This window comes from Sinocyclocheilus rhinocerous, unplaced genomic scaffold (genome assembly GCF_001515625.1).
Source record: "Sinocyclocheilus rhinocerous isolate Xijiao unplaced genomic scaffold, SAMN03320098_v1.1 scaffold497, whole genome shotgun sequence".
Lineage (NCBI taxonomy): Eukaryota > Metazoa > Chordata > Actinopteri > Cypriniformes > Cyprinidae > Sinocyclocheilus > Sinocyclocheilus rhinocerous.
Window position 1 is genome coordinate 347,005 of NW_015633189.1, and position 24,141 is coordinate 371,145.

General features: G+C 37.2%; 1 protein-coding gene across 1 annotated transcript in view; it reads left to right on the top strand.

The window, feature by feature from the left end:
• The window catches only part of LOC107743773 (unconventional myosin-Id-like), a 71,784-nt gene that overhangs the window by 6,480 nt on the left and 41,163 nt on the right, over window positions 1–24,141 (top strand). The window contains exons 2-11 of the mRNA XM_016557176.1: window positions 9,240–9,448; window positions 11,186–11,279; window positions 13,024–13,189; window positions 14,239–14,292; window positions 14,623–14,718; window positions 15,644–15,760; window positions 15,849–16,052; window positions 16,924–17,069; window positions 17,178–17,292; window positions 17,447–17,617. Coding sequence (XP_016412662.1) covers window positions 9,240–9,448; window positions 11,186–11,279; window positions 13,024–13,189; window positions 14,239–14,292; window positions 14,623–14,718; window positions 15,644–15,760; window positions 15,849–16,052; window positions 16,924–17,069; window positions 17,178–17,292; window positions 17,447–17,617 — 1,372 coding nt within the window. The remainder of the gene's footprint in view (window positions 1–9,239; window positions 9,449–11,185; window positions 11,280–13,023; window positions 13,190–14,238; window positions 14,293–14,622; window positions 14,719–15,643; window positions 15,761–15,848; window positions 16,053–16,923; window positions 17,070–17,177; window positions 17,293–17,446; window positions 17,618–24,141) is intronic.

Consider the following 24,141-nt stretch of genomic DNA (forward strand, 5'->3'; position numbering starts at 1 on the left):
AGTAAACAGCCAAAGGACGTAACTTAGAATGGGAGATGGATCGGTTTGTGAAAGGGAAGAGAAAAGCCATAGATGAAGTCGCACAGACCCAGGCAGGTGCTGGTCATTTAAAAGCTAAATGCAGAAAATATGACAAGGCATATCTTGCCCTCGGCTTCACTCACCGTGTCTATACCAGATGCTACAGATGTCGCGTCACGCCGCAACATCTCTACACTGACGCGACAAAGCGACCGTTGCAAATCATTTTAACTTTGTGTCAGTACGTCATAAATAGAACAAGGCATCAGTTTAATGTCGGGTTTTGTCGCGTCGCATCCAGTGTACACAACGTCACTGCTTAGATGCGAGAGAAAGCATAAGGAGACGTCCTCGCTTTCTTATAGCTCTCGCAGTACTTTGATGACACACGCCCATCGGTCTAAGCAGCGCTGCTTCAAATCGCGCGCGGGCCATCAGCAGAAAAAGAAAAGAAATAAGTAAACAGCCAAAGGACGTAACTTAGAATGGGAGATGGATTGGTTTGTGAAAGCGAAGAGAAAAGCCATAGATGAAGTCGCACAGACCCAGGCAGGTGCTGGTCATTTAAAAGCTAAATGCATAAAATATGACGAGGCATATCTTGCTCTCGGCTTCACTCACCGTGTCTATACCGGACGCTACAGTTGTCGCGTCGCGCCGCAACAGCTCTACACTGGACGCGACAAAGCGACCGTTGCAAATCATATTAACTTTGTGTCCGTACGTCATAAATAGAACAAGGCATCAGTTTAATGTCGGGTTTTGTCGCGTCGCATCCAGTGTACACAGCGTCACTGATTATAACGGTTCTACTGTATTTTGCCGCTCGCGTCCGGTGTAGACACAGTGTTTAATGTCATTGGTGAGGAGGAAAGCCTGTGTGTGTCCTATGCCTTAGCGGACGGCATGAAACCCACAAAAAAAAAGATTTTTTTATAGGTTTAAAGGGGGGCACGACCAAAACAGTTTGAGAACCACTGGTCTAAAGTTAACAGACAGTGTTTAGAGCAGTCCACATGTTTACATTTATTACTGTGACTTTGAATGACCTAAAGTAGTGTGGTAAAGCAACATATTTGTTTTTATATTTCTGCAATCTACTTTAGTTTGTGTGATTTGTTACTGACTTTCATATTAATGTTTACACCAGGCTTATTTGTCAGTGCTTTATGTTGTACAGAATTTTTTTTTACAGTGTTTATATATCTACAGTTTTGAATATTATGATTTACCCATTTTTCTACAACTTCTTTGTATTATTGAAAACACTGAATTATTTTATTTTATTTACTACAGGGTTCAGCTCTATCACTGTTGTTTTTGAAGATTGTTTCCTATTTTTCTTTAAATAACATCTAAGATCTTATCCCTTCTTGTCATTTCCCTGCTGAATCTTGCTGTTAAGAAAATTAAAATGTGCTGAAAATTCACCCTCTGTCTCAACCTGAATTTCTTCATTGGAACAGATTGGGAGAAGTTTAGCCTGACATCACTTGCTCACCAATGGATCCTCTGCAGTGAATGGGTGCCGTCAGAATAAGAGTCCAACAGCTGATAAAAACATAATAATAATCCACAAGTAATCCGCACAACTCCACTCCATCAGTTAATGTTTTGTGATACGAAAAGCTGTGTTTGTAATAAATCCATCATTAAGATCTTTGAACTTAGTTAAAATCATTGCTTTCAGGCTTCAGCTAAAATATTCTTCTTTAAACATAATATTGCTTTCTCCAGTGAAAAAGCCATCTTGAACAAGGAAAGAAATATGCACAGATCAAGCACCCTTTACATGCTACACAGTCCAAAACAGATCTAAACAAATATGTCGGTGGATTTTGATGTAAGAGGACAATAGGGGATGGACTTTTTCACTGGAGGAATCGTTATTGTGTATTTTGGCCAGAAGCATATGTCTGTCAAAAGCTTCGTAGTTTGATAGTTTCAAAAAACAGCCCGATTTTCTCTCACTCTTCAGAGGCCTGTCTACCCTCAAGAATTTCCATACAACCCCCTGTAATCTGAAACATATCACCGGCCTTACATAAACAAGGCTGTTGCTTTTTTGGCCTTTTTTCCCCCAGAATAAGCTTAAAGCTCCACAGACGTCTCATTTGTGGACTGTGTGCCTTGGCTGGCGGTCACTGATACCACTAAGCATGTTAGAGGTCTTTAAGGTTTATAGCCGTGATATATTTTACAGTCTTGACTGACCCCTCACCCTCTTCATAACCCTTTTCTCTCTCATGTTTAAGACAGGCATAGCCCCAGTTTCATTAGTCTGTCTTTCCTTACGCACATGAGCGACTCCAAAATAATTCCCAAATTGTGTATTCACCACTGCTGGAAACCCATTTCCTCTCTCCAACCGATGATGTGGTTTGATGATTACATTACATAGACACATTAATGAGATTATATGTAATCTGTTCTAGCTAATAACATTTAGATGGGACACTATGATGGATGTGTCATGTTTTTTAATGCACTTTTTCTCTAGTAGTTTAAACCATTTTCATGCAAGTCTGCGTCCTGCTGTTTCGGTGGTACACTGTAAAAAAAATTCCGTAAAATTTACGGTAAAAAACCGGCAGCTGTGGTTGCCGGAATTTTACCGTAAAAAATACGGTAGCAACATTTTAAGTTTTACGGTTTTAACTTAAATTTACAGTTAAATACCGTAATTTCATTTGATAACCGTTAAATTCACTGTCATTTTTTACAGTGTACCGTGTCAGCTAGGTGTCAGTAACATTCACACTAATTTCCACTCTGCTTCTTCCTTTCCTTTAGTTTTCAGCCAGTTACCTCATTACTTCCTTTCTCATCTTATGTCTGTTTTAGTACTTTCCACCCATGCCCTCTTTTTACCCTGATGGAGATCGCTTCTTGAAATAGCTTGCTGAGTAATGTCTGACTCCGTTTGGCCGGTCTTGTCGTTTTGTCTGCTTTTTTCTTCTCGAGTTGGCCGTCATCTCATCCGCTACTGCTCAGTGACATCATATTGGGATCAGAATCATGTGGTAAAAGCTCAGATGACTTAGAGATTGGCTCAAGGCCATGTCTAGTCACTTTGCCGTTGCTCTCTGAAACACAATCGTCAAAACATGCCTCCGTTTTTCCCTTATTTTCTTTCCCTCATCCTGACGTGAGAACAAAAACTGCCTGTGATCTCAGGGAGACAATGAAGGGAGTGGGCCAAAATAACAACCTTGCTGGCGCGCTCTGACATTTACACCTGGCTCTCATTTCCTGAGTAGTCAGTGCAAAGCTAATGAATGTTAGCGTGAAAGCTGCACGTTTAAGACATGACTTGAAGTTTTGCCAAGTGGGACACACATTTTCCCCATTCAGGCTTTACGCACAGTAGTATGTTTGTAAAGGAGGTTAGCCAGAAAAATTGTTTTTTTTTTTTAGTTTAATTTTTTTTTTTTATATTTCAACAGATGTCTCTTTATTTATCCTAAAGAATTTTAGGAGAGATATCTGAGGCATAACTGAGTCTCCAATAATTCTTGTGGGCTGAGCTGTCTCTGGGGGTGCATGATATACCCTGTATGCTCTGTTAAGCTGTGGACTGAGTAACACTGATTGCTTGGTGGTAAATTGTGTGCAGGGGATAAGCAAGGATCAGGAACAGATTATCCTTTCATTGCTGGGGTTGTGAATACACAGGCTTTGATTTGCTATCTAGGAGTCGGACCATCTTATAAGTCAGTGCTTTAGTGTGCAGGCCTTGAATGTTCATATTCCTGTGTTCCGTCTTCTCTGTTTGTACTTTGTCTTTTTCTCTGTCTCTTTGTCTCTAATTCTCTGTACCTCTTTTATTTATCCTGTACTGCTGTCCAGTTCAGTTAATTTTCACTCCTTTAACTTTTTTACTCTTACTTGCAACTAGTGTGAGGGAATTTACAGGCTACACCACACCCTGGTCAACCACAAGCAAATAACCTCAAGAGACCCACCCAAACAAGCCTGAAACCAGTAGTTATCCACAGCCTGGCTAGTGACCTCTTTCTAAAAATGGTGTCAAGCTCTTATTGTCTGGGACTTCGGATGACACTAGTGTTTGAAAGGTTGGTCTTTATGTGGTGAAGGGTGTAGCTCTGACTGCAATCTCTTCAACTTGCTTGAAATATATATATTTTTTAAGTATTTAATGGGTATGGAGCAATTAAAGAAATATTTGGCCCAAAAATCATTGCAAAAATCATTGTTATCATCTAGTCACCCTCATGTCTTTCTTGTGTGAATTCTTTTCTTTACTGTTTTTGTCCATTATAACAAAATTCAGTGGGGTTCAAAACAACATTTGCCACCATTGGCATTCATTGTATAGGCAAAACACAAACAAACACTGAAACTTACTGAACTTCTTTCATGAACCACGGAAGAAAGCAAGTCATATAGTTTGCAACAACATGAAGATTTTCATTTTTGAGTGAAATATCCCTTTAATGAATCAAATTTATTCCTCTGATCAAAAACGATGCTAGGTACACCAGCATTGTTATCGTTCAGAGGAATAAATTACTGGACAATAACGCTGATGCTTCAACCTGTGGAGTAGATCCAGCTGTTAGAGGAAGTGGCCCTGTGCTGTCTGACACACGTCTTTAATCTTCATGCAGCAGCAACCCCTCCCTAGGCCTTCTGGGAAAGAAGGGATGACAGAGCCTCAGCCCCTACTCCTCTTCCCAGATCTCTCTGCTCACTCCCAGGAAAAGTTCTAAAAAACCCGGACAACACCTTAAATCCCTCCTCTTTCAAAACAATTAATATTTGTCTATTTATGTTACAAAATGCTCTGAAATGTTCAGGAAACTGATTCAAAGTTAAGCCATAAATCACTTTTTCACATTTTCAACACTGGTTTTTAGGGAAAATTTGATACATTTTGTAAATATGGTTAAATTAGAGCTGCGTAAATCTATGGATCTATGGATTTCTGAAAGAGCAGATTCAGTGTGGGCTTTTTATCAGATGTTGATAATCTGATCACAGAGGCAGATGGGAGATGACGATTCAGTGTTTTCCCACACACACCCCACGACATGCTGGGATTTTGTTACACGCACAATAGATTTCTGTGGGCAGCTGTCCTCTAGGACTAGGGCGAACTTAAAGGGTTAAGAGTTAGTCATGTCTTTAGATGAAAGTGAAACGTGATGGAATCAGCAAGATTTTCTGACAGGTTCTGTGAACTGGCCGAGATGTGATGAGAGGACAGATGGGGGATTGGTTTGTGCTGTGTGCTCTGACATTAATGAAAGTGATCACATCAATATGTTTTGGCTATGACTTTGATAGAGGGCTTGTATCTTGTTTCCACAAATTGCAATAGATACCAGTGTTTATACTGAAATGTAACTTTTGTGAGGGCACACATTGCCTGAGGATAGGACCAAATGGTGGTATCAAAGGACAAAAGCATACCATGAGTGTGTCTTTCCTAGAGTTTGAATTGGCTCAAAAATGAGCCGCTGTGTTTACAAATACAGTAAAATGCACACTACCATTCAAAAGTTTTGGGTCAGTAAAATTTTTTTTAGCAAGGATGTTTTTAAGTAGGGACTTTTACGTTGTTACAAAAATGTCTATTTCAAATAAATGCTGTTCTTTTGAACTTTCTATTCATCAAAAATAAAATCTGTAATCACGGTTTCCACAAAAAATTTAAGCAGCACAACTGTTTCCAACATATTTTTTATTAAATAATTGCAGTCTTTATGAGCTTGACAGACTGATAGACTTCTTTCAAAAACAAAAATTACTTGTACCTATCCTATCTTTTGAGCGGTAGTGTATCATTTAGTGTATTCCATACATTGAGTGATGACTCTTATAATAGACTCTTTTTAAAAAAAATTATATTATTTATATTATATTATATTATATCAGTTTCATACATGGCCACATGCCTTTGATAACTCATATAATGTGGAAAATTTTTCTTTGATCTTTACAGATAAAAAAGATGGAAAATGCTTGTGAAAAGCTAAATTATGTCTGCTTTGGTACAATATTTTATATGGGCCTTAGGTTATTAAAATTAATTCTATTAAAATTATTTTATTTTACAAATGAGACATAATAAAGTTATTTATCAAAATGATCCCTCTGTCATTATCATTAGTTGGCGTTGTGCTCCCTGAGGGGCTGATGTGTGTGAGTAGAGCCAGCCTGCTGTGTTGGGGTGTGGAGGCCTGGCCTGTGCTCCTTACACACAGACCTCACATTGACAGAAGAACAATGGTGCGGGTACACCGCAGCATCCTACTCCGCAGGCTGGCACAAAAGAGCCTTTTCATGCAGGCTGCTCCAGGGCTGGCCTGACAGGCTGCTGCCACCAAAGGCACAAGCATCACTACCATGCCACCCTGCTTGCCATTCATCCCTTGACATCACATCTGATATATAGCAGCACTCATACTATGCTGAATCTGGAAAAGAGTAGCTTGGACATTCTCCTAAATGTGTTTCACAGAATTGAAAAAAGCCATACTGGTTTAAAAAAAAAGACGAGGGTGGGAAAAGTTTTATTTTTGGGTGAAATGATTACAGCTGTAATAATCACACAAGTTTGGCGTTGGTAAGATTTTTTTTTTTTAAGATCTCATGTTCAACAAAACTGCATTTGTTTAATCAAAAGCGCAGTAAAAACAGTAATATTGTGGCATATTATTACTATTTAATTATATTTATACATTTAAAATTAAATTTATTCCTGTGATGGCAAAGCTCAATTTCCAGCAGCCATTACTTCAGTTTTCAGTGTCATGTGATCCTTTAGAAATCATTCTAATATGCTGATTTGGTGCTCAAGAAACATTTCTTCAATGTTGAAAACAGCTGTACTGCTTAATATTTTTGTGGAAAACATACATATTTTATCAGGATTCTCTGATGATTAGAAAGTTCAAAAGAACAGCATTTATTTGAAATAGAAGTCTTTTGTAACATAAATGTTACAACTAAAGGGTGACTTAATGTTGACAAAATGTTCATTTTTGGTTGATTTAAACTGGGTGAGTTTAAAGTATGCGCACCAAGTGCACAATTGGATCTGACTGAATCCGTTTTTTATACACTTCAGAATGTGTCCATAGTAGGGGTGTGACGAGATCTCGTGGCAGGAGATCTCGCGAGATCTGATGTGTCTCGCGATATCTGACTGGTCTCGCGAGAACGTGACGATATCCTCGCCCAGACCTTTCAGATATGCAATACACTGGCTTGTTCACAAGTGGTGGTATGTAAGATATTTTGTTCACATCAGGCAAGTGGCCGCATGATAAGTGGGAAAATTACGCAGCATAGTCTTTATCCAGTCATAAAAACAGAATTCACAGTTTAACGCGGAATGTCACGGAATTTGTCAAATTTTGAATGAATTAATCAAAAGTAGGTCATTACACTTGAATCAAATCACGATATGGACTAGTATCTGTAAATATTAAGCCACAAAAGTCGATTTAAATATGAATCCTGCATGTTCTGCCTGTCTCTGTTTATGAATGGCACAGACGTGCATGTGACACTCGCGGTGATTTCAGCGTCTGCCGTCTCACTAAACGAGGACGTAAACACATGAACAACATCTCCAGAACTGCTCTGAGAGTCACTTCATGAGCATTTTAGCGTTTGATTTGAGTAAAACTAGTAATATCTCATACACAGAACTGTAAAGATATTCACGGAAACCCGTCAAAATAAAAGTCCGGTTTGATTTGAAGACATTGTGCCTATAACTATTTTCCATGTTTTAATTTTAATAGTAAATCCCCTTTGTTTGCCAAAAATCTTGTTTGCTTAATTTTCAATAATTAAAAGATAAATGATAAATTAAATTAATGTTTTATGCCTTCATTTGATAACCAGAAAAATTTTAAATATACAACACAGAATTTCTGAGGGGAAAAAAAATTCGTAAGGCTACTTTAAGAAAAAAATGAATAAATTAAGTTGTTTTATGCATTCAAATAATTAGACATGCTAAAACACAGAATTTGGTAACAATAAAAAATATAAATAATATGGTGAGAAAAAATAAAACGTTTCATAGGGCCCTAAACATGTACTTTTTGTTAAACTTTTAATAAATTGATGTGAAAATGTATAAGTTTAATGATTTTAATTAATAAGAATAAAATACTATTTTCCCTATATATTTCATCATTGAGGATTTCTTTAAAAAAAGTCTAAAAATCTCATCTCGTCTCGTTCTTGTGAACCCAGTCTCGTGTCTCGTCTCGTCTTGTGGGATAAGTGTCTCGTCACACCCCTAGTCCATAGTGATTATTCTGGTCTAAAGGATCACTGTTAATTCTATGAATCCCTGCTGTATTTGTGAAAGGACCTGAGGGAATTGAGGCCTGTGACTTGTTTGTGTGAATGTAGTTGTATGGTACATTTCTGCTCTGTAGGGCGTAACTAAGATACTCTCCTGGGATTGCAGCTGTTCTTAATACTACTGAGTCTAACTGTTCTACATGTACCTGGATGTTTGAACTTAATTAAGTAGAGTTGGAATCCTGAAAATTAAAAGACCAAGATCCATTCAGAGCTTCAGTACTGCACAATAATATAGTTCAGTATGAGACTATGAGGTCATGCCTCAAACTTCTAAGCTCACTGACTGGGGCAGGATGGAGCTGAGGGAGGCTTGGCAAACCCACAGGTTGAGAAGAAAGGATGCCTTATTCTAAGCATGACCCAGGTCTGCTTGGAAGAACAAGGAAGTGAGGTTCCCCTGAGGATGGAGCTCAGAACAGCCAGCTTTTTCAAAGCAGGGTGAACGTCAACTTCTGGCTATATGTGACCAAGGAGTTTAGAATAGGTATGGAGATATAATAGTCATTGGGTTTTCTGAATGACTAGTCAACACCATTGCTGTGCTGGTTGAGTACTAACAAGCCTAGAAATTCAAGTTGGTACTTTCAGAAGGATTTATTATTGGACAAACAGATTATACAGCTCATGAAACATGACCTTGTCTATCCTGTGCTTTTTATTTGCTTTTGATTCCTGACAGAGATAATTAATTAAACTGCCCTTTCTTTACATAAGGCTCTGAAATATGATTATACAAACCACACTGACCACAAACCAAATAGATCTGTTAAATAAATAAAAACAGACATGGTTAAATAAATATTCCATAATATGCATGAATGTGAATACAGCAGATCAATGATGTGCTTGTCTTTCTGCTGCAGGTTTGAAAAGGGTCGTATCTACACCTACATCGGAGAAGTGGTAGTGTCAGTTAACCCTTACCGTGCCATGAACATTTACGGACGGGACACCATAGAGCAATACAAAGGCAGAGAATTGTACGAGCGACCACCACATCTTTTCGCCATCGCCGATGCTGCATATAAAGCCATGAAGAGGAGGAACAAAGACACTTGCATTGTTATCTCAGGTAGACTATATCTGAATGTGTTGTGACTCACCATCAAACTCATGGGTGAACCTGTGGAGCAGCCACTGAAGTAATATTACATTTTAAGGAGAAAAATGCATTACTTCATCCTCAAATAATATTAAAAACAGCCTGTTGTCTTCCTTTTATTTGATTAAATAACAGCCCTTACTGGAACACAGGCTTTCGGGGTCTTCTTATGGGGCCGCAGTATGACTGGGAATGATGTGATTAGATCTGTGGTCAGACGAGAATAGCTGGGCACTGACGTGGTGTGTGGTTTCCCAGTCACAGAGGACCGCTGAGTTCAGTGCTTGAGCAAATTGCTTTCTCAAGACATGCCCATTGTGTGAAAAAGATTAACGACAATATGGTTGTTTCACAATTTCTACAAAAATGTCTCTTTGAGACAGTGTTTGTTTTCCATCTGGGACACTGTGGAACTATTTTGAGGTGGGGCACATAGCTCAAGGGAAATAATCTGGTCCATTTAGATGTTGCCTCTATAAGTAAACATTGATTATTATTCAGTGAGTGACCACAGGTGGTGACTACATTGCAAAAATATTTGGTATATGTGGTGCCATCTTGTGGCAAACAGAGGAACATGTTTATTTATTAAGAGTAAGGTGTAATAGAAGTGAGAGCATCATTTTATGTCTTTGTTTAACCAATAAATTCCATGAGTGCTTTTGTGTGGTTGTGGTTAAGGGCCATACCAAACAACTCAGAAAAGTGTAAGCTTTGGATTATTTTGTTTGCACCCTTTTCCCAGTTGCCAGGGGAATGTAAAATGTATATTTGATACTTTTAATAATTAATATTTCATGTTATGGTTATAGCTGTAATGTAATTACACAACTGTTCAAAAGTTTGAAGTCAGTTAGATTATTTGTTGTTGTTGTTTTTGAAAGAAATCTCTTATGCTGACCAAGGCTGCATTTCTTTGAAATACAGTAAAAACAGTAATATTGTTACAATTGTTACAATTTAAAATAGCTGTTTCTATTTTAATATATTTTAATTTAATTAAAATAATTATAATTAATTATTTATTATATATTTTTATTTCTTATATTTATTTCTTATATATTATTATAATTAAATTTATTCCTGTGCAAAATCTGAATTTTCATCAGCCATTATTCCAGTCTTCAGTTTCTCATGATCCTTCAGAAATCATTCTAATGTGCTGATTTGGTGCTCAGGAAACATTTCTTGTTATTATCAATGTTGAAAACAGTTGTGCTGCTCAATATTTTGTGGAAACTGTTGTACATAGTCTCTGATTAATAGAAAGTTCAGAAGAAAAGCATTTATTTGTAACATTTGTAATATTACAGATTTCATTTCTCCCACTTTTGATCAGTGTAATCAATGTAATGCATCTCTGCTAAATAGAAGTATTCATTACTTAAAACAAAAATCTTACTGACCCTAAAATATTGAACAGTAGTGTACAGTGCAGTTAAAAAATAAAAAAAATTTAGTTAATTTTTCACTCAAATTGGTATGTTAGTTTTATTAGTAGTGTAAGAAAAAATATTAAATTGGAAAAAGAAATGTTTATTTAAAAAATGGAAAAAAAAAAAAGGCAAAATAGAAGCATTTTTACTTGTGGTCTCAGACATTTGAATTCCATTGTAGATTGGAATGACTATAATTGGTTACTTCAGTTTATTAAATCATATTATATACCAATATACAAGTATTAGTCATTGTTTATTTACTTTGCAGGGGAGAGCGGAGCTGGAAAAACGGAGGCTAGTAAATATATTATGCAATATATTGCTGCTATCACCAATCCCAGCCAAAGAGCAGAAGTGGAGAGGTACGTACAACAAAAGCCTTTCTGTTCCTTTAGGGATGCACCGATACCGTATCGCGTTTGGTATCGGGGCATTTTAACGAGTACGAGTACGAGTACAGGAGGCCAGTATCGGGCCCGATACCGATACCAGTATCGGTATCGGTGCATCCCTATGTTCCTTTCTCCTCACTGCTGCAGTGATGAGTCATATTAAGACCATACTGCATAGCATGCCTCCTTAATGTTATAATCAACAACCACTGAGCATTTCAGTATTTTATATTATGTAGTTGCTGTTCATTATCATATCATTTTCAACTTAATTTTCCTACGTAATTTTCAAAGTGAAATTTCTCATGGTAGTAAGTGAATAAATAATATATTTCCTTACGGGGAGTGATAGAAGTGAAATGTAGGGTAGAGATTAAAATAGCACTGGGTCATGCTAATTGAAATATGACTGATCCAAGTCGAGCTTTATAAATAAATGACAGGAAACTCTGCTATGCTTTTTGCTTGATCTCTGTTTTAATTGTGGAGCATGAGAAGTTTAACACCCAGTGTAGGAATATGTAGGGCATGTTATGTTTAATCATAAAGATCTTTATATATGGCTCTTGTGCAACATGTAACATAGACCTTCGTTCTTTTGTCTTAACTATGCAGCAATAGTAATAACAATAAAACCATGCTTTGCAACTGTTATCCATTGTCAGATGAATAGTGTTTTGTGCTATCAGCTTATCTCATATCAGTGTTATTGCACCCAGAATATATGGTTTATTTTCTCTGCTTACTAAAGGTTAAAGCTCTTTGGAAACTGGGCATTGATCACTGGAAAATATTTTCCAGGAAGTACATCTAAAGTTATGCCAAAACACAGGGGCATCCATCACTGATTGCAGTTTTTGTAGTCTATAGTGATTTCCAACCAGGATAACATATACTTGAGGGGGCACTTAAGCAGGTTTTAGAGGGTAAATAAGACTTTGATTTTGCTTTGTTAAACCTGTAAAACAGGAATTATGATTTTAAAATAAATAAATTATTAAGAACATTAAAAGATCATTAAAAATAATTAACTTTGATTGGGCTTTTGGGATACCTAAAGCAAAAGAAGTTGGGCAATACTGTGCTAAAGGTCCAAAGCAAAAGCAAAGTAGAAGTTAAAATAATTAACTTTGATTGGGCTTTTGGGATACCTAAAGCAAAAGAAGTTGGGCAATACTGTGCTAAAGGTCCAAAGCAAAAGCAAAGTAGAAGTTAAAATAATTAACTTTGATTGGGCTTTTGGGATACCTAAAGCAAAAGAAGTTGGGCAATACTGTGCTAAAGGTCCAACGCAAAAGCAAAGTAGAATTGTACAGGATGCAGTAGGTATTTCAGCTTGTCAGGCACTGAGTGGGGCACCTTCCTCCAATGTGCAGTGTAGGTCATGCATGGCTTTTCGGCAGGAGAACCAATGCTGAGCATTTTGTGGTCTGACCCATACAGTAGACCTTATAAATCATCCACTAAAACACTCTTAACTGCCATGCTGGGATACCACATGGTGATACTATATACACTAAAATAGCCAGATATAACCATGTATATTTGCACATAAAGGCTTCATACAGACAGATTTGTGTATTTACTCTAATACCAAATGTCAGGAGCAATCAGATCTATCAACCTCATATTGACACTCGTTTAGTTGTAGTGGTGAACTGATGCACAAGTGGCTAATAAATGCAGTAGAAATGAAAAGAGTGTGTTTATACAGGGTAAAAAACATGCTGCTGAAGTCCAACTGCGTCCTGGAGGCTTTTGGGAATGCCAAGACCAACCGCAATGATAACTCCAGTCGGTTCGGCAAGTACATGGATATCAACTTTGATTTTAAGGGAGACCCCATTGGCGGCCATATCAACAACTACCTGCTTGAGAAGGTAGGGGGCCTAAAGAGGAGAAAATAAAGCTAAACTCTGATTAAAAAATGTATAAAAAATAATAGAAGTGCCTCTCTTATAGGGCTGCACGATTAATCACGATTTAACTAATTAATCACGAAAGGCTGCAATTTGAAGGGGTCCTATTATGCTCTTTTACAAAGTCTTGATTTTGTTTTGGAGGATGATTGTAATCACTCTAAGTTAGTCTGCCTTGGGAAAGCTAGCATGTCTCCAACATAGTGATAACACTCGTTGCTAAGTGCTTGATTTTTATTTTATAGTAAAATATTACAATAGTAATATTTCTTATTTTGTTCATTAATTTCATGTAGTAATAAACACATTTCATAAATAAGCACAATAAAACAAAAATTCAAATTATGAATTTGGACTATAATAATAATAATAATAATAATAATTTCATCATTATTTAACAATTTTAATCGTTTTAAAATGATTTTTATCAGAAAAACTGCAATTATATTTTTTCCCCCAAATCGTGCAGCCCAACTCTCTTGCATTATCCATGAGTATAGTGTTTCCAGCTGTTTATTAGTGATGCTCGCAGTTACTTTTGCTCATACTCAGGGTTAATGATTTGAACAAAAATCTTATCCATAGTTAGGGACAGAGCCATTTCTCAACAGTTAGGGATAAAAATATCATGGCTCTTTTGACCAGTAAGAAATCACCTAGCAGCAACCACCTAGCAACAACCTATAACACCATGGCAACGCTACACAGAACACCTTGGCATCCACCTAGAAATGACCTGGCACCATTTAGTAACTTATTAAACACACACACACACACACACAAAACTTCAAACATTATTAAAACATAAAAAAACTGTCGCAATTGCGTAGCAACACCCTGACAACAACCCACGACACCCTGGCAATGATACAGACCATTTTGCTTGGCCATTCACCATTCACTTTTGTCATGCTTGTTAATATAATGTGTGCTGGAGAGGCTGTGAAATGTTTGTATATTATAAGTTTATATGATCTTTATCTAACACCTTTTTTTTATTTCTTCCATAGTCTCGAGTCATTTTTCAGCAGGAAGGAGAAAGGAGTTTCCACTCTTTCTACCAGGTGAGTGAAGGACTCACCGCAGGCGCAGACATTAAAAAGCTGTTTTTGTTTTGCCAGCCGTTCCAGACACCAGACAAATCCTACCAAACCTGTGTTTATGAGTCCTCTGTCAGAGCCTTCAAAGCCCAATCATCTCTCACTTTTATTTCTCCCACAAAATAATGTCCTATTGCTTCAAAACATGTTCAAAACATCAGAACAATTCCATCTGATTGTTAACGCTCTGCATACCATTATTATCAAGACTATAATTTACATGCTTCTTCATATCAACACAGGAGAAAGGATCCTGTGGGGAAAGTCAAATGTGTTTTTAAATGTATTTTTCAGCTGGTGAAAGGAGCTCCAGATGCTCAGCTGCGGTCCCTGCACATTCAGAGAGACCCCACAGCATACACCTACATCAAAGTTGGAGGCCAGATAAAGGTATTGTATCATGTACAAATTAAAAGAGACTATTATGGGTGGCAAGGTTTGTGCAATATTATATGAAAAATTTTGTTGGGTTTTTACAAACATCATAAAGGATCTCGAGACCTTTGGCATCTTGGGAAAATAAAACCATTGCGGAGCAATCACACATGATGTGCAGGGAATTTGATTTTAGTTGTTTATGGGTACAGTAGACACTGATGGTGCATATTAAAACCTATTTGCAATTGCCTCATATCTTTAGCCTGTTGAGTCAAGAGGTGAGATGACTTAGCACTGTTCCATTGCTTCTGCAGGGAGTTTAATGAGCGGGCACAAAAACAAATTTAGAGCAACAAACAAGGTGTCGTCATGGAACAGCCTGGTTTGTTGAGCTCACAGAGGTCTGAAACAAACAGCCTGGAGTGCTTTGAACATTTCATGCCAGTTCCCAAGTCTTTTATTGGTGCACATGCTGGCTAAACTTCACACTCTGTCCAGCACGACTGTGGCTGCAAAAGGCTCCTGCTGTATGAAATCAGTGTTTCTCTGCAGGAGCTGTTAGCCATAAGCATGCCAGAATAATTAGCGTTTTGAGTGTTGCGCTCCTGTTTTAGGAAGTCTAGTGACTGAGTTGCTGTGTCAGCAATTTTCAGCTTTTAATTGCTCAGCTATAAATTAGATGTGCATTTAATAGTAGGTTTAATGACCTCCCATTTCAAAAGCATTGATTTAGCTTCACTAAATGAAGGGCTTTTAGCCAGTCTACATTTAGGTAAAGACCAACCAGGCTGTTATCCCTAAAGCTGAATTAATAGCATATGTCAGGAATTAGAAGCAATGTCAGGAAGAGGATGTTTTAACTTTATTTAATGTATCAGGATCTGTCAGCTTTTGTTTGTGACTGTAACTCACTCAGATTGTCTTTTCAATCTTGCAGTCGTCTATAAATGACAGTGCTGATTTGAAAGCTGTCACTGATGCCATGAAGGTCATTGGATTCACTACAGAGGAGATTCAGACAGTCTACAAGATCCTGGCTACCATCTTGCATCTGGTTTAGTATTTCCTAAGCTTGATTAAAAAGTATTATTAACTGCAGCTAGTGCAAACTAATTGATTGATGAATTATTTGAACTTTCCAGGGGAATCTGAAGTTTGGAAGTGATGGAGATGTGACTCTCATTGAGAACTCTAAGCTGGTGTCCATTCTGGGGGATTTGCTGTCCACCAAAGACGAAAATGTAGAAAAGGCTCTGCTCTATCGCACTGTGGCCACCGGCCGCGATGTCATTGACAAACAGCACACTCATCAAGAGGCCAGTTATGGCCGTGATGCTTTGGCCAAGGTATGAATTGGGACTCATTACTAAAACTGTGGTAACACAGCTGTAAATAAAACTGCTGGACCAAAAAAATCGCACATGAACTACATGCCAACGTCTGAATTAAAACTTCTAAAGGCCCTAAATAATTTGTATTATTTGTTGAACTCTTGTAAATTTAACTAATTATAAATTGTAAAAAAAAATTACAACTTAAAGGGGCCATATGATGCTGCTAAAAATAACATTATTTTGTGTATTTGGTGTAATGAAATGTGTTTATGCGGTTTAAGGTTAAAAAAACACATTATTTTCCACATACTGTACATTATTGTTTCTACTCTATGCCACACGCACACTATCATTCAAATGTTTGGGTAAGTACAAAAAATATGTATACTTTTATTCAGCAAGGATACATTAAATTGATCTAAAGGGACAGTAAAGACATTTATAATGTTACAAAAAATTCAGTTTCAAATAAATGGTATTCTTTTAAACTTTTTATTCATCAAATATTCTTGCAAAAATTATCATGGTTTACACAAAATAAGCAAATATTTTAATTAAATTTCATTTAAATTGTAATAACATTTCACAGATTAATGTTTTTACCGATAATAAATACAGCCTTAGTGAGCATAAGAGTCTTCTTTCAATGTGAAATTTTTTTTTTTACCCAACCTCAAACATTTGAAGGGTAGTGTATATATTTATATGCTTGCAAATGTATCTTTTTTTTAACCTTTTTTTTTCTCAATTGCAATGAAAACAATCGCTTTGTAGCTGTTAAATTTCCGATAAAAAGCTTGACCAAGACAAACTTAATTGACTGACTAAACTACTCGCATGTACGTTTCTTCATGCACCAATTTTCTTTATTTGCTTCTCACAGGCCATTTATGAGCGGCTGTTCTGTTGGATTGTGGGAAGAATCAATGACATCATCGAGGTGAAAAACTATGATGTCAGGGTTCATGGGAAGAACACAGTCATTGGAGTCCTGGACATCTATGGGTTTGAGATCTTTCAGAATAACAGGTGAGGGCATATGCTTTACCGTACATATATGAGGATCTTAGTTGGGCATGTTATTCTGCTCTGTTTAGTATAATTAGTGTCTCTCCGATTTCTTCCTTTTTTATCCAGCTTTGAGCAATTCTGTATAAACTACTGTAATGAGAAACTACAGCAGCTCTTCATTCAACTGGTGTTGAAACAAGAGCAAGAAGAGTATCAAAGAGAGGGCATCCCCTGGAAACATGTGGGTTTTATTTGGTTGTTTCTTCCCAAGCTTTTCACATCTTTACTGTTTATATTATACAAAAAGAAACTCATTTTGCATGAATCTCTTTGACTTTAATGCAATAACTAAATAAACTTTGTTGTGATTTGTTTTTGTGTGTTCATGGAAACAGATTGACTACTTCAACAATCAGATCATCGTGGATCTGGTGGAACAGCAGCATAAGGGAATTTTTGCAGTCCTGGATGAGGCATGCATGAATGTGGGGAAGGTGACGGATGAGATGTTCCTGCAGGCTCTCAATGGAAAACTGGCAAAACATGCCCACTACACCAGCCGCAAGGTATTGAAAATAACACATGCCAGTTAATTACCTAAGGATGCATTTATTTGATCAAAAATACTGTACAGTAAAAATAGTAATAATGTGAAATATTATTACAATATAAGATAACTGTTTTCTGTTTTAATATATTTTTTTAAATGTAGTTTATTTCTGTGATGGCAAAGCTGAATTTTCAGCAGCCATGACTCCATTCTTCAGTAAGTGCATTTACATAGAGCATTGTATTCCGATTACAATTGGTTTAAAAGTCCAATCTGAATTAAAATGCTCTGAATTTTTGCAGAATAAAATTGCCCAAACCGATTGAAATTTGGGGTGGGATAAACCTTTTCTAATCCATTCGATAGGATATGTTAAACACTTGATCGGATTGAAAACCAAAAATGGAAAGTTTTGCGCACGTGCAATGACGTAGAAATGGCGTAATGACTCATGACACAGAACAAGCTGCTGTTGTTGTTGTTGAATATAATGAATGACTGTTGGGTCAATCAAAAATTCTCTTTCCACTCATCATCTGTAAAGTGCTGCAGGATAACATTGTGCCAGAAGTGCTTGCTTCGAACTCTCATCTGCAGATGTCTTGTTTTGGGAGCGGGAATGGACATTTTTACTGCTTGATTAATATAAGCATCATTGCACAAAGCTTCATGTGCTTGTCGTCTCCTAATTAGGACCCGAAATAGATAAATATTAAGTCTGCTTTTTAAAACAAAGAAAGGGAGGATGGTTAGTATGCAAAAACAGCGGGAAACTCTGTATATTTGTGCAGTGTGTGCATGTCAAAAGATTAAATCTGATTTGAAGCTTGTGACATATAAATGTGCACATCAACCCGATCACTTTATTTCACGAGATCGCTTGCACATCCAGTCCTGATGGTTAATGGTAAATTAACTTGGCTTGCTGTCCTCGATGGAGGCTCGAACCCGAGGCTTTGCTTGAGCTCCGAATTCAACCCCCCCCATTGCAGTACTACATAGAGGAGAATAACAGAATTAGAGGAGGAGATGGGGAGGTGGAGGGATGCCAGAAGAACTGACTGCTGATTATATTCGCTCGTAATGATCATTGGCAGGACTGAATATTTAGGCTCCTCCCGAATCTACATTTGGAACTTCTTTTAGCGTTCATATAAACACTGTGTTCGGATTCATCAGTTGAAATGATTTCATTCCATTTGAAACAAAAAGTGTCCATGTAAACGTGACTATTGTCACGTGATCCTTCATAATTCTTTTTATTATCAATGTTAAAAACAGTTGTGCTGATTAATATTTTGATGGAAACTGTGATGCTTATAAAGGATTCTTCATGAATACAAAGTTCAAAAGAATAGCATTTATTTGAAATAGAAATAAATAAAATGTTATCAATTTAATTTTGATCAATTTATTTCATCCTTGCTTTATAAAAGTGATTACTTTAGAAAAAAGATCTTACTGACCCCAAATTTTTAAATGGCAGTCTACAGTAGGATTACCCAGTTTCTTTGTTGAATAATGCATTTTTTGCAAATCTAGAAGGTCATCCAGGTGTTTTTTATTTATTTTTCACAGTGAAAGTATTATAGAATTATAAATAGTAGTATGATAGTATGCTATTCTGAACATAGCCTTTAATCGAATTTTACGCATTACCCTGAACCAACACAGGGAGGCAATAATGGTCAGTGAAAAAATGCCCTCCAGTATTTCTCAGTGCGGAGCCTTTGGTGATGTCACTGGCAGCCAATGGAAGCTAGTAAGACTGATGTCTCACAGTCTTGGCAAAGTGTCAGAAAGTGAGAGGGAGTGGGAGAGTTATGGATGGAGTCGGGCCGAGATAAAGATAGAAAAAGGCAGTGAACGAAAGAAAATGTAAACATAACCAACCTTGCAGAGCTCTAGACAGACAGGATCTCTGGACACTAACCGGCCCTTCTTGCAGTGCCCTGGGCACAGACCCAGCTGAGGGTGAATTTAGCTACAACTTTATCAAAATGAATGAATTGTGAGATGTTTCACACATGCTGCATTTACATCGAAAGGGGGAGGAGAAGTGAGCAGGTATCACCTGCCCCCATGATAATCCCCCCACTTCAGGCTGTGTGAATAATCAAAAGTCTCTCTGGATGTAGGAATAATAAGTGTCCTTCAGAGCTCATTTGTAATGCAGAGGATTACTCCTCACTGTGGAGGAATCTCAGGCCTGTAGCTAGATAGATGATGTGTATTTCTCCTGCTGCGCATGAGCACAAAAATCTGCATGCGTGTATCCACTTCATAGTATATGTTTTAGATATGGCTAATGCATTTATGTAAAGGCCACTCTTGCTAAATTTAACATGCGAAATGAGCATATGAAAGAGAAAGTGATGGGTCAGTAGGGGGAGATGGATAAGGAACGCTCTCTAATATATTCAAGTGTGTGTTCACACATATTAGATCTAGGCTGTGACACTTTCGTCTTTCACAGCCACCTCTGAGATGTTTCAAAGCTTGTTTGTGGTGATAGACATCCACTCTGGAAGACACAAAATATGGAGGCTGCTTTAAAAGCATAATTAATGGTTGCTTGTTAAAAATTTGTGTCTGTCTCTTTTTTTTTGTTTACTAAGGGTTTTTACCCTTTTCGCTTTGCTCTTTTCCTCTGCAGTCTTGGTTTAAGAGGGGCATTTTTACCCTTGGTTGATTTCAAGTGTGAAATGTATGCTCTGTGGATTGGAGTTCTTTCTCTGTAGTTCTTTTCTCTTAACTTAGGCCTTACAGGAAACGTGAAACATGCTCTGCCATAAGCTGCACTGGACATACAGTACATAGTAGCAGCGAGGAAGAGATAAATGGTTTATTATTTCATTAATTCACTCATTTTGGACTTTTAAATTCAAATGTTCAGTATGATTTGTGGATGATATGTTATAAAATTCTAGTGATTATAATAAATAGGTTGTAGAGCATAGATGTTTAATTTTGAGTGGGGGACAGCAATGAATTGTAACACTTTCTGCGCATTCATTCTGAAAACATTCTGTAAAAATCTTTAAAATTTTATTTTAACTTAAAACCATGGACAGGTTAGTGACATCAGACTAGTGTAGAATAGAAATACAAACATGTTATGAAAAATACTACACATGCCCTCTTATGCTCACCAAGGCTGCCTTTATTTGAGCAAAACTACATGAATATTGCAACATGTTATTCCAATTTAAAGTAACTGTTTTCCTTTTTTTAATATATTTAAAAATGTACTTTATTCATTGTAAGGGAAACAGGTCAATTTAGCTCAAAGGGAATCATTTAAGATTTTAAAGGGAATTTGGACAGAATCACTGTTTTACGGCTGATCACTGAGACGGCCAGCGATTCATTGAACGAGCCGTATAACATCAACTCTGCAATGGATATTAATATCCAAAATATAGTGAAAACACTATTAATTAGCACAGTAACAAGATCGGCAGCTTAAGACATTAACTTGTAAGCACAAAACAAGATACTTCTCTTTTCAATATCAATAAAACTTTATTGGATAAATCTAAGACATATAAACTAATCTAACACATAAACACACGCATTCACACAAGTTGCAGAAAGACAGAAAGTGAGGAAATAATTAGTTTAAGAGAATGAAAATGTGAAATCCCAAGTTTACAGCAATATGTATAATTGCATAGACCTAAACAACCATCAATCACTTAACCCTCGCATTGAAAAAATTTAGAGAGGAAATTTGAATGATTCCAAATAAATTTAATGTTTAATTAAATTTGGATTTGGCACCATTAATAATTGTGAGTCAGTATTTCCCTTTCTAGTAAAATAAGATAAAGTGGTAAGAAGTGAGAAACGGGAGGAATAAGAGAGAGAAAGAGAAACACGTAGTTTCTGTAGCATTCTGTGGACGTAAGGATATGTTCTGTAAAGACCAGAGAGGTTAAAATGTCTGCAAGGAATCTCAGTCTGTTCTTTGTCTCAGAGGTGGGGGGAAAAGTAAATCCGAAGAGCTCGTGATCGTGATTACTATCACTGGTTTACATGTGCATCTCTTTGACCATTAATCTTGTTTACTTGCCCCAAAATTGACAATCTCCTTGGAATTGTCAATAAGTGTTCTTTTGTTTAAATGCTGTGAGCTACTCAACGCTGCTCGTTGGTTCAGGCTTGTGGCGCCAGGATCTGATTTACGACATCCTGTGTCTTGGGCCTCTGTGGAATTTGGCTCCTCATGTTCAACCATGTTTTGACCAAATCTTAGATTGTCTGATTCGGTCTGATATCCTACATAATGTTATGGCAAAGCTGAATTTTCAGCATTGGTTCTCATGCTGGAGATGATTTGATTCCCCTTTACAAAAAATTTTTTAGTTGTACAACAGTGCTTTAATGGCAGAAGCCTCACTTTCATATCTATTTGCTTGCATAAAGAGTTTGCCTCATTCTGTATACATGTTATATGTTTTATCTAAGATAAAAACATCAGATGTAATGGCAGATCTAGCCTCGAGCTGCCATATCCATCTCAATAATGTGCTTCATTTACAGCCACTTTCACCTTCTGTGCTTTATCGGCTTGTTTACGTCTTCCTTCATGTGCCTCGCAGGCAGGCTCCTGGTGTTCTCCGTGCTTCCCACGTTTTCATCGCACCCTTAAAATGGCTTTGATCCTTCCAGATGTGTGTTATAAAAATTCTTCTTATCCCATCATCTTTTAATTACTGTTATTTGCTGACACAAGCGGCTGTCTGGTGGTAAGCACCGGGGGCTTCGTTCCTTTCTCCTGTTCTTCTCTTTGATCCCAATTCCCCCACCCCTTGTTTTCCCTCTCTTCATCACTTGCCGATTACAAGTGTGGCTGTGTGAGCGGATGCTGCCATGGGAGTGCTTGGATGCCTGGTTGTGTGAGGGCAAGGGCAGGCTCATTATCCGATCAGGCTTGTGTAGGCCGAAGCAACCAGCCAATTAGCTGTTGGTTTCTGTTCATGGAGAAGAGCTCCGCTAGCCTCTGTGACCTGCTCTTCTGCAGAACTATTCATTAGGAAGAGATCATGACTTGTTTCTATCGTAGTGGAAGTAATTGCATTGTTTTTGTGGTGACGTGTAAAGCACAGACACACAGTTAGCACGTATGTTACAGGATAATTGGTGAATTCCCAGTGCGACGTGCATTGACACGTCAATGGACCTGGATTTTGGACTCAGCTTTTTAAGTTTAACATTAGCTAGGTTGTTTTTCTTGAGGTTCTTTCCACATGACTCATGTTAGCATTGGCCAGTGCATTGAACTCTGCTTCAGCTTTACCCCACAGCGCTGGTCAAGCACAAAGTGATTTCAACTTTGACCTTTCTTGCTGCTGACCTTTCGAAGTGCATCCAATTTGCATGACGCATCTATCTTTCCAACCCATATCCATGATTTATGCCTTGTGTATTTTGGAGTGCAATTAAACAAGAAAAGTTTAAAAACTTTCAAATTTTATGAAGAGATCTTGAATTCCTCAGTTTCTTTTTTGTTCTTTTCAGTCATTGTTCCTCAGTTCTTGAATTGATTTAAATTCAACAATAAGGTTTTGTGAACCACATTTAATGAATCCTATTTTCTTTGGGCTCTGTATCTAAGCAGTTGCAAGGATTATTGTTTTTTTTATATATATAAACTCAAATAAATGTTTTCACGATTTACTGTTATATTGGCCTCTGTGTTTGATCTAGATGTCTAGAGTCCACTGTGATTTGGATAACTGGCTATTGGTGGCTTTGTTGGCAGGTGCCATTGGCATTGCTGTGTTTGTTTGGTTGGTTTAACCAACGCTCTGTATTGAGAAGCACAGGTGTTAGACAGGATGGTGTGGTCCTGGGGGGTGAGAATAAAGCTTGGAGTAGGAGGGCAGGGAGGCATCTGTGCGACCAGCAGGATCCGGGATTAAATGTGTCTGTACAATAAAACATTTATTTATTTATTTATTTTTTTTTACTCTGCAAATCTGAACCGGGTAGAATTGGAGTGCTTGAAGTTTATAACTGTGGCCTAGAGGTTAGCACAGGTGGACCCAAACTTTTTAGATGATGTGAGTTTGAATCCAGATTGTACAAATAAAAGTTGTAAACATGCCAAAAAATGCTTTAGGGTAGCAGTGTTGGTGGCTAAATCTAATCTGTTTTATTCTTTTTGTTGTAGTTAAAGCTTGAGGCTTTTAATTGGAAGGTCATTAGTTCAACCCTACTTAAGCAGGTTACAGGATGTACTGGGGAAGATTGGGATTTTGCTTTGTTAAACCTATTAAACATCATTTTCATCTTAAAAATAAGGATGCCAGTAGATTAAAATAATGCATCACAATTAATTTGCGTTTTAACTTCTTTTTAGTTCAGCAAAAAAAAAAAAAAAAAAAAAAATGTGTGTGTGTCGTCAACAAAGGCATGTATCATCGATTAATAGTAGGTCTCACAGTAGGTCTGTCTTGTATGGCTGCAATGGAATCGTTAAAAATCAATTACTCTTGGAAGAAAAGTAATGGGATTTTTAATTTAGGAAACCCG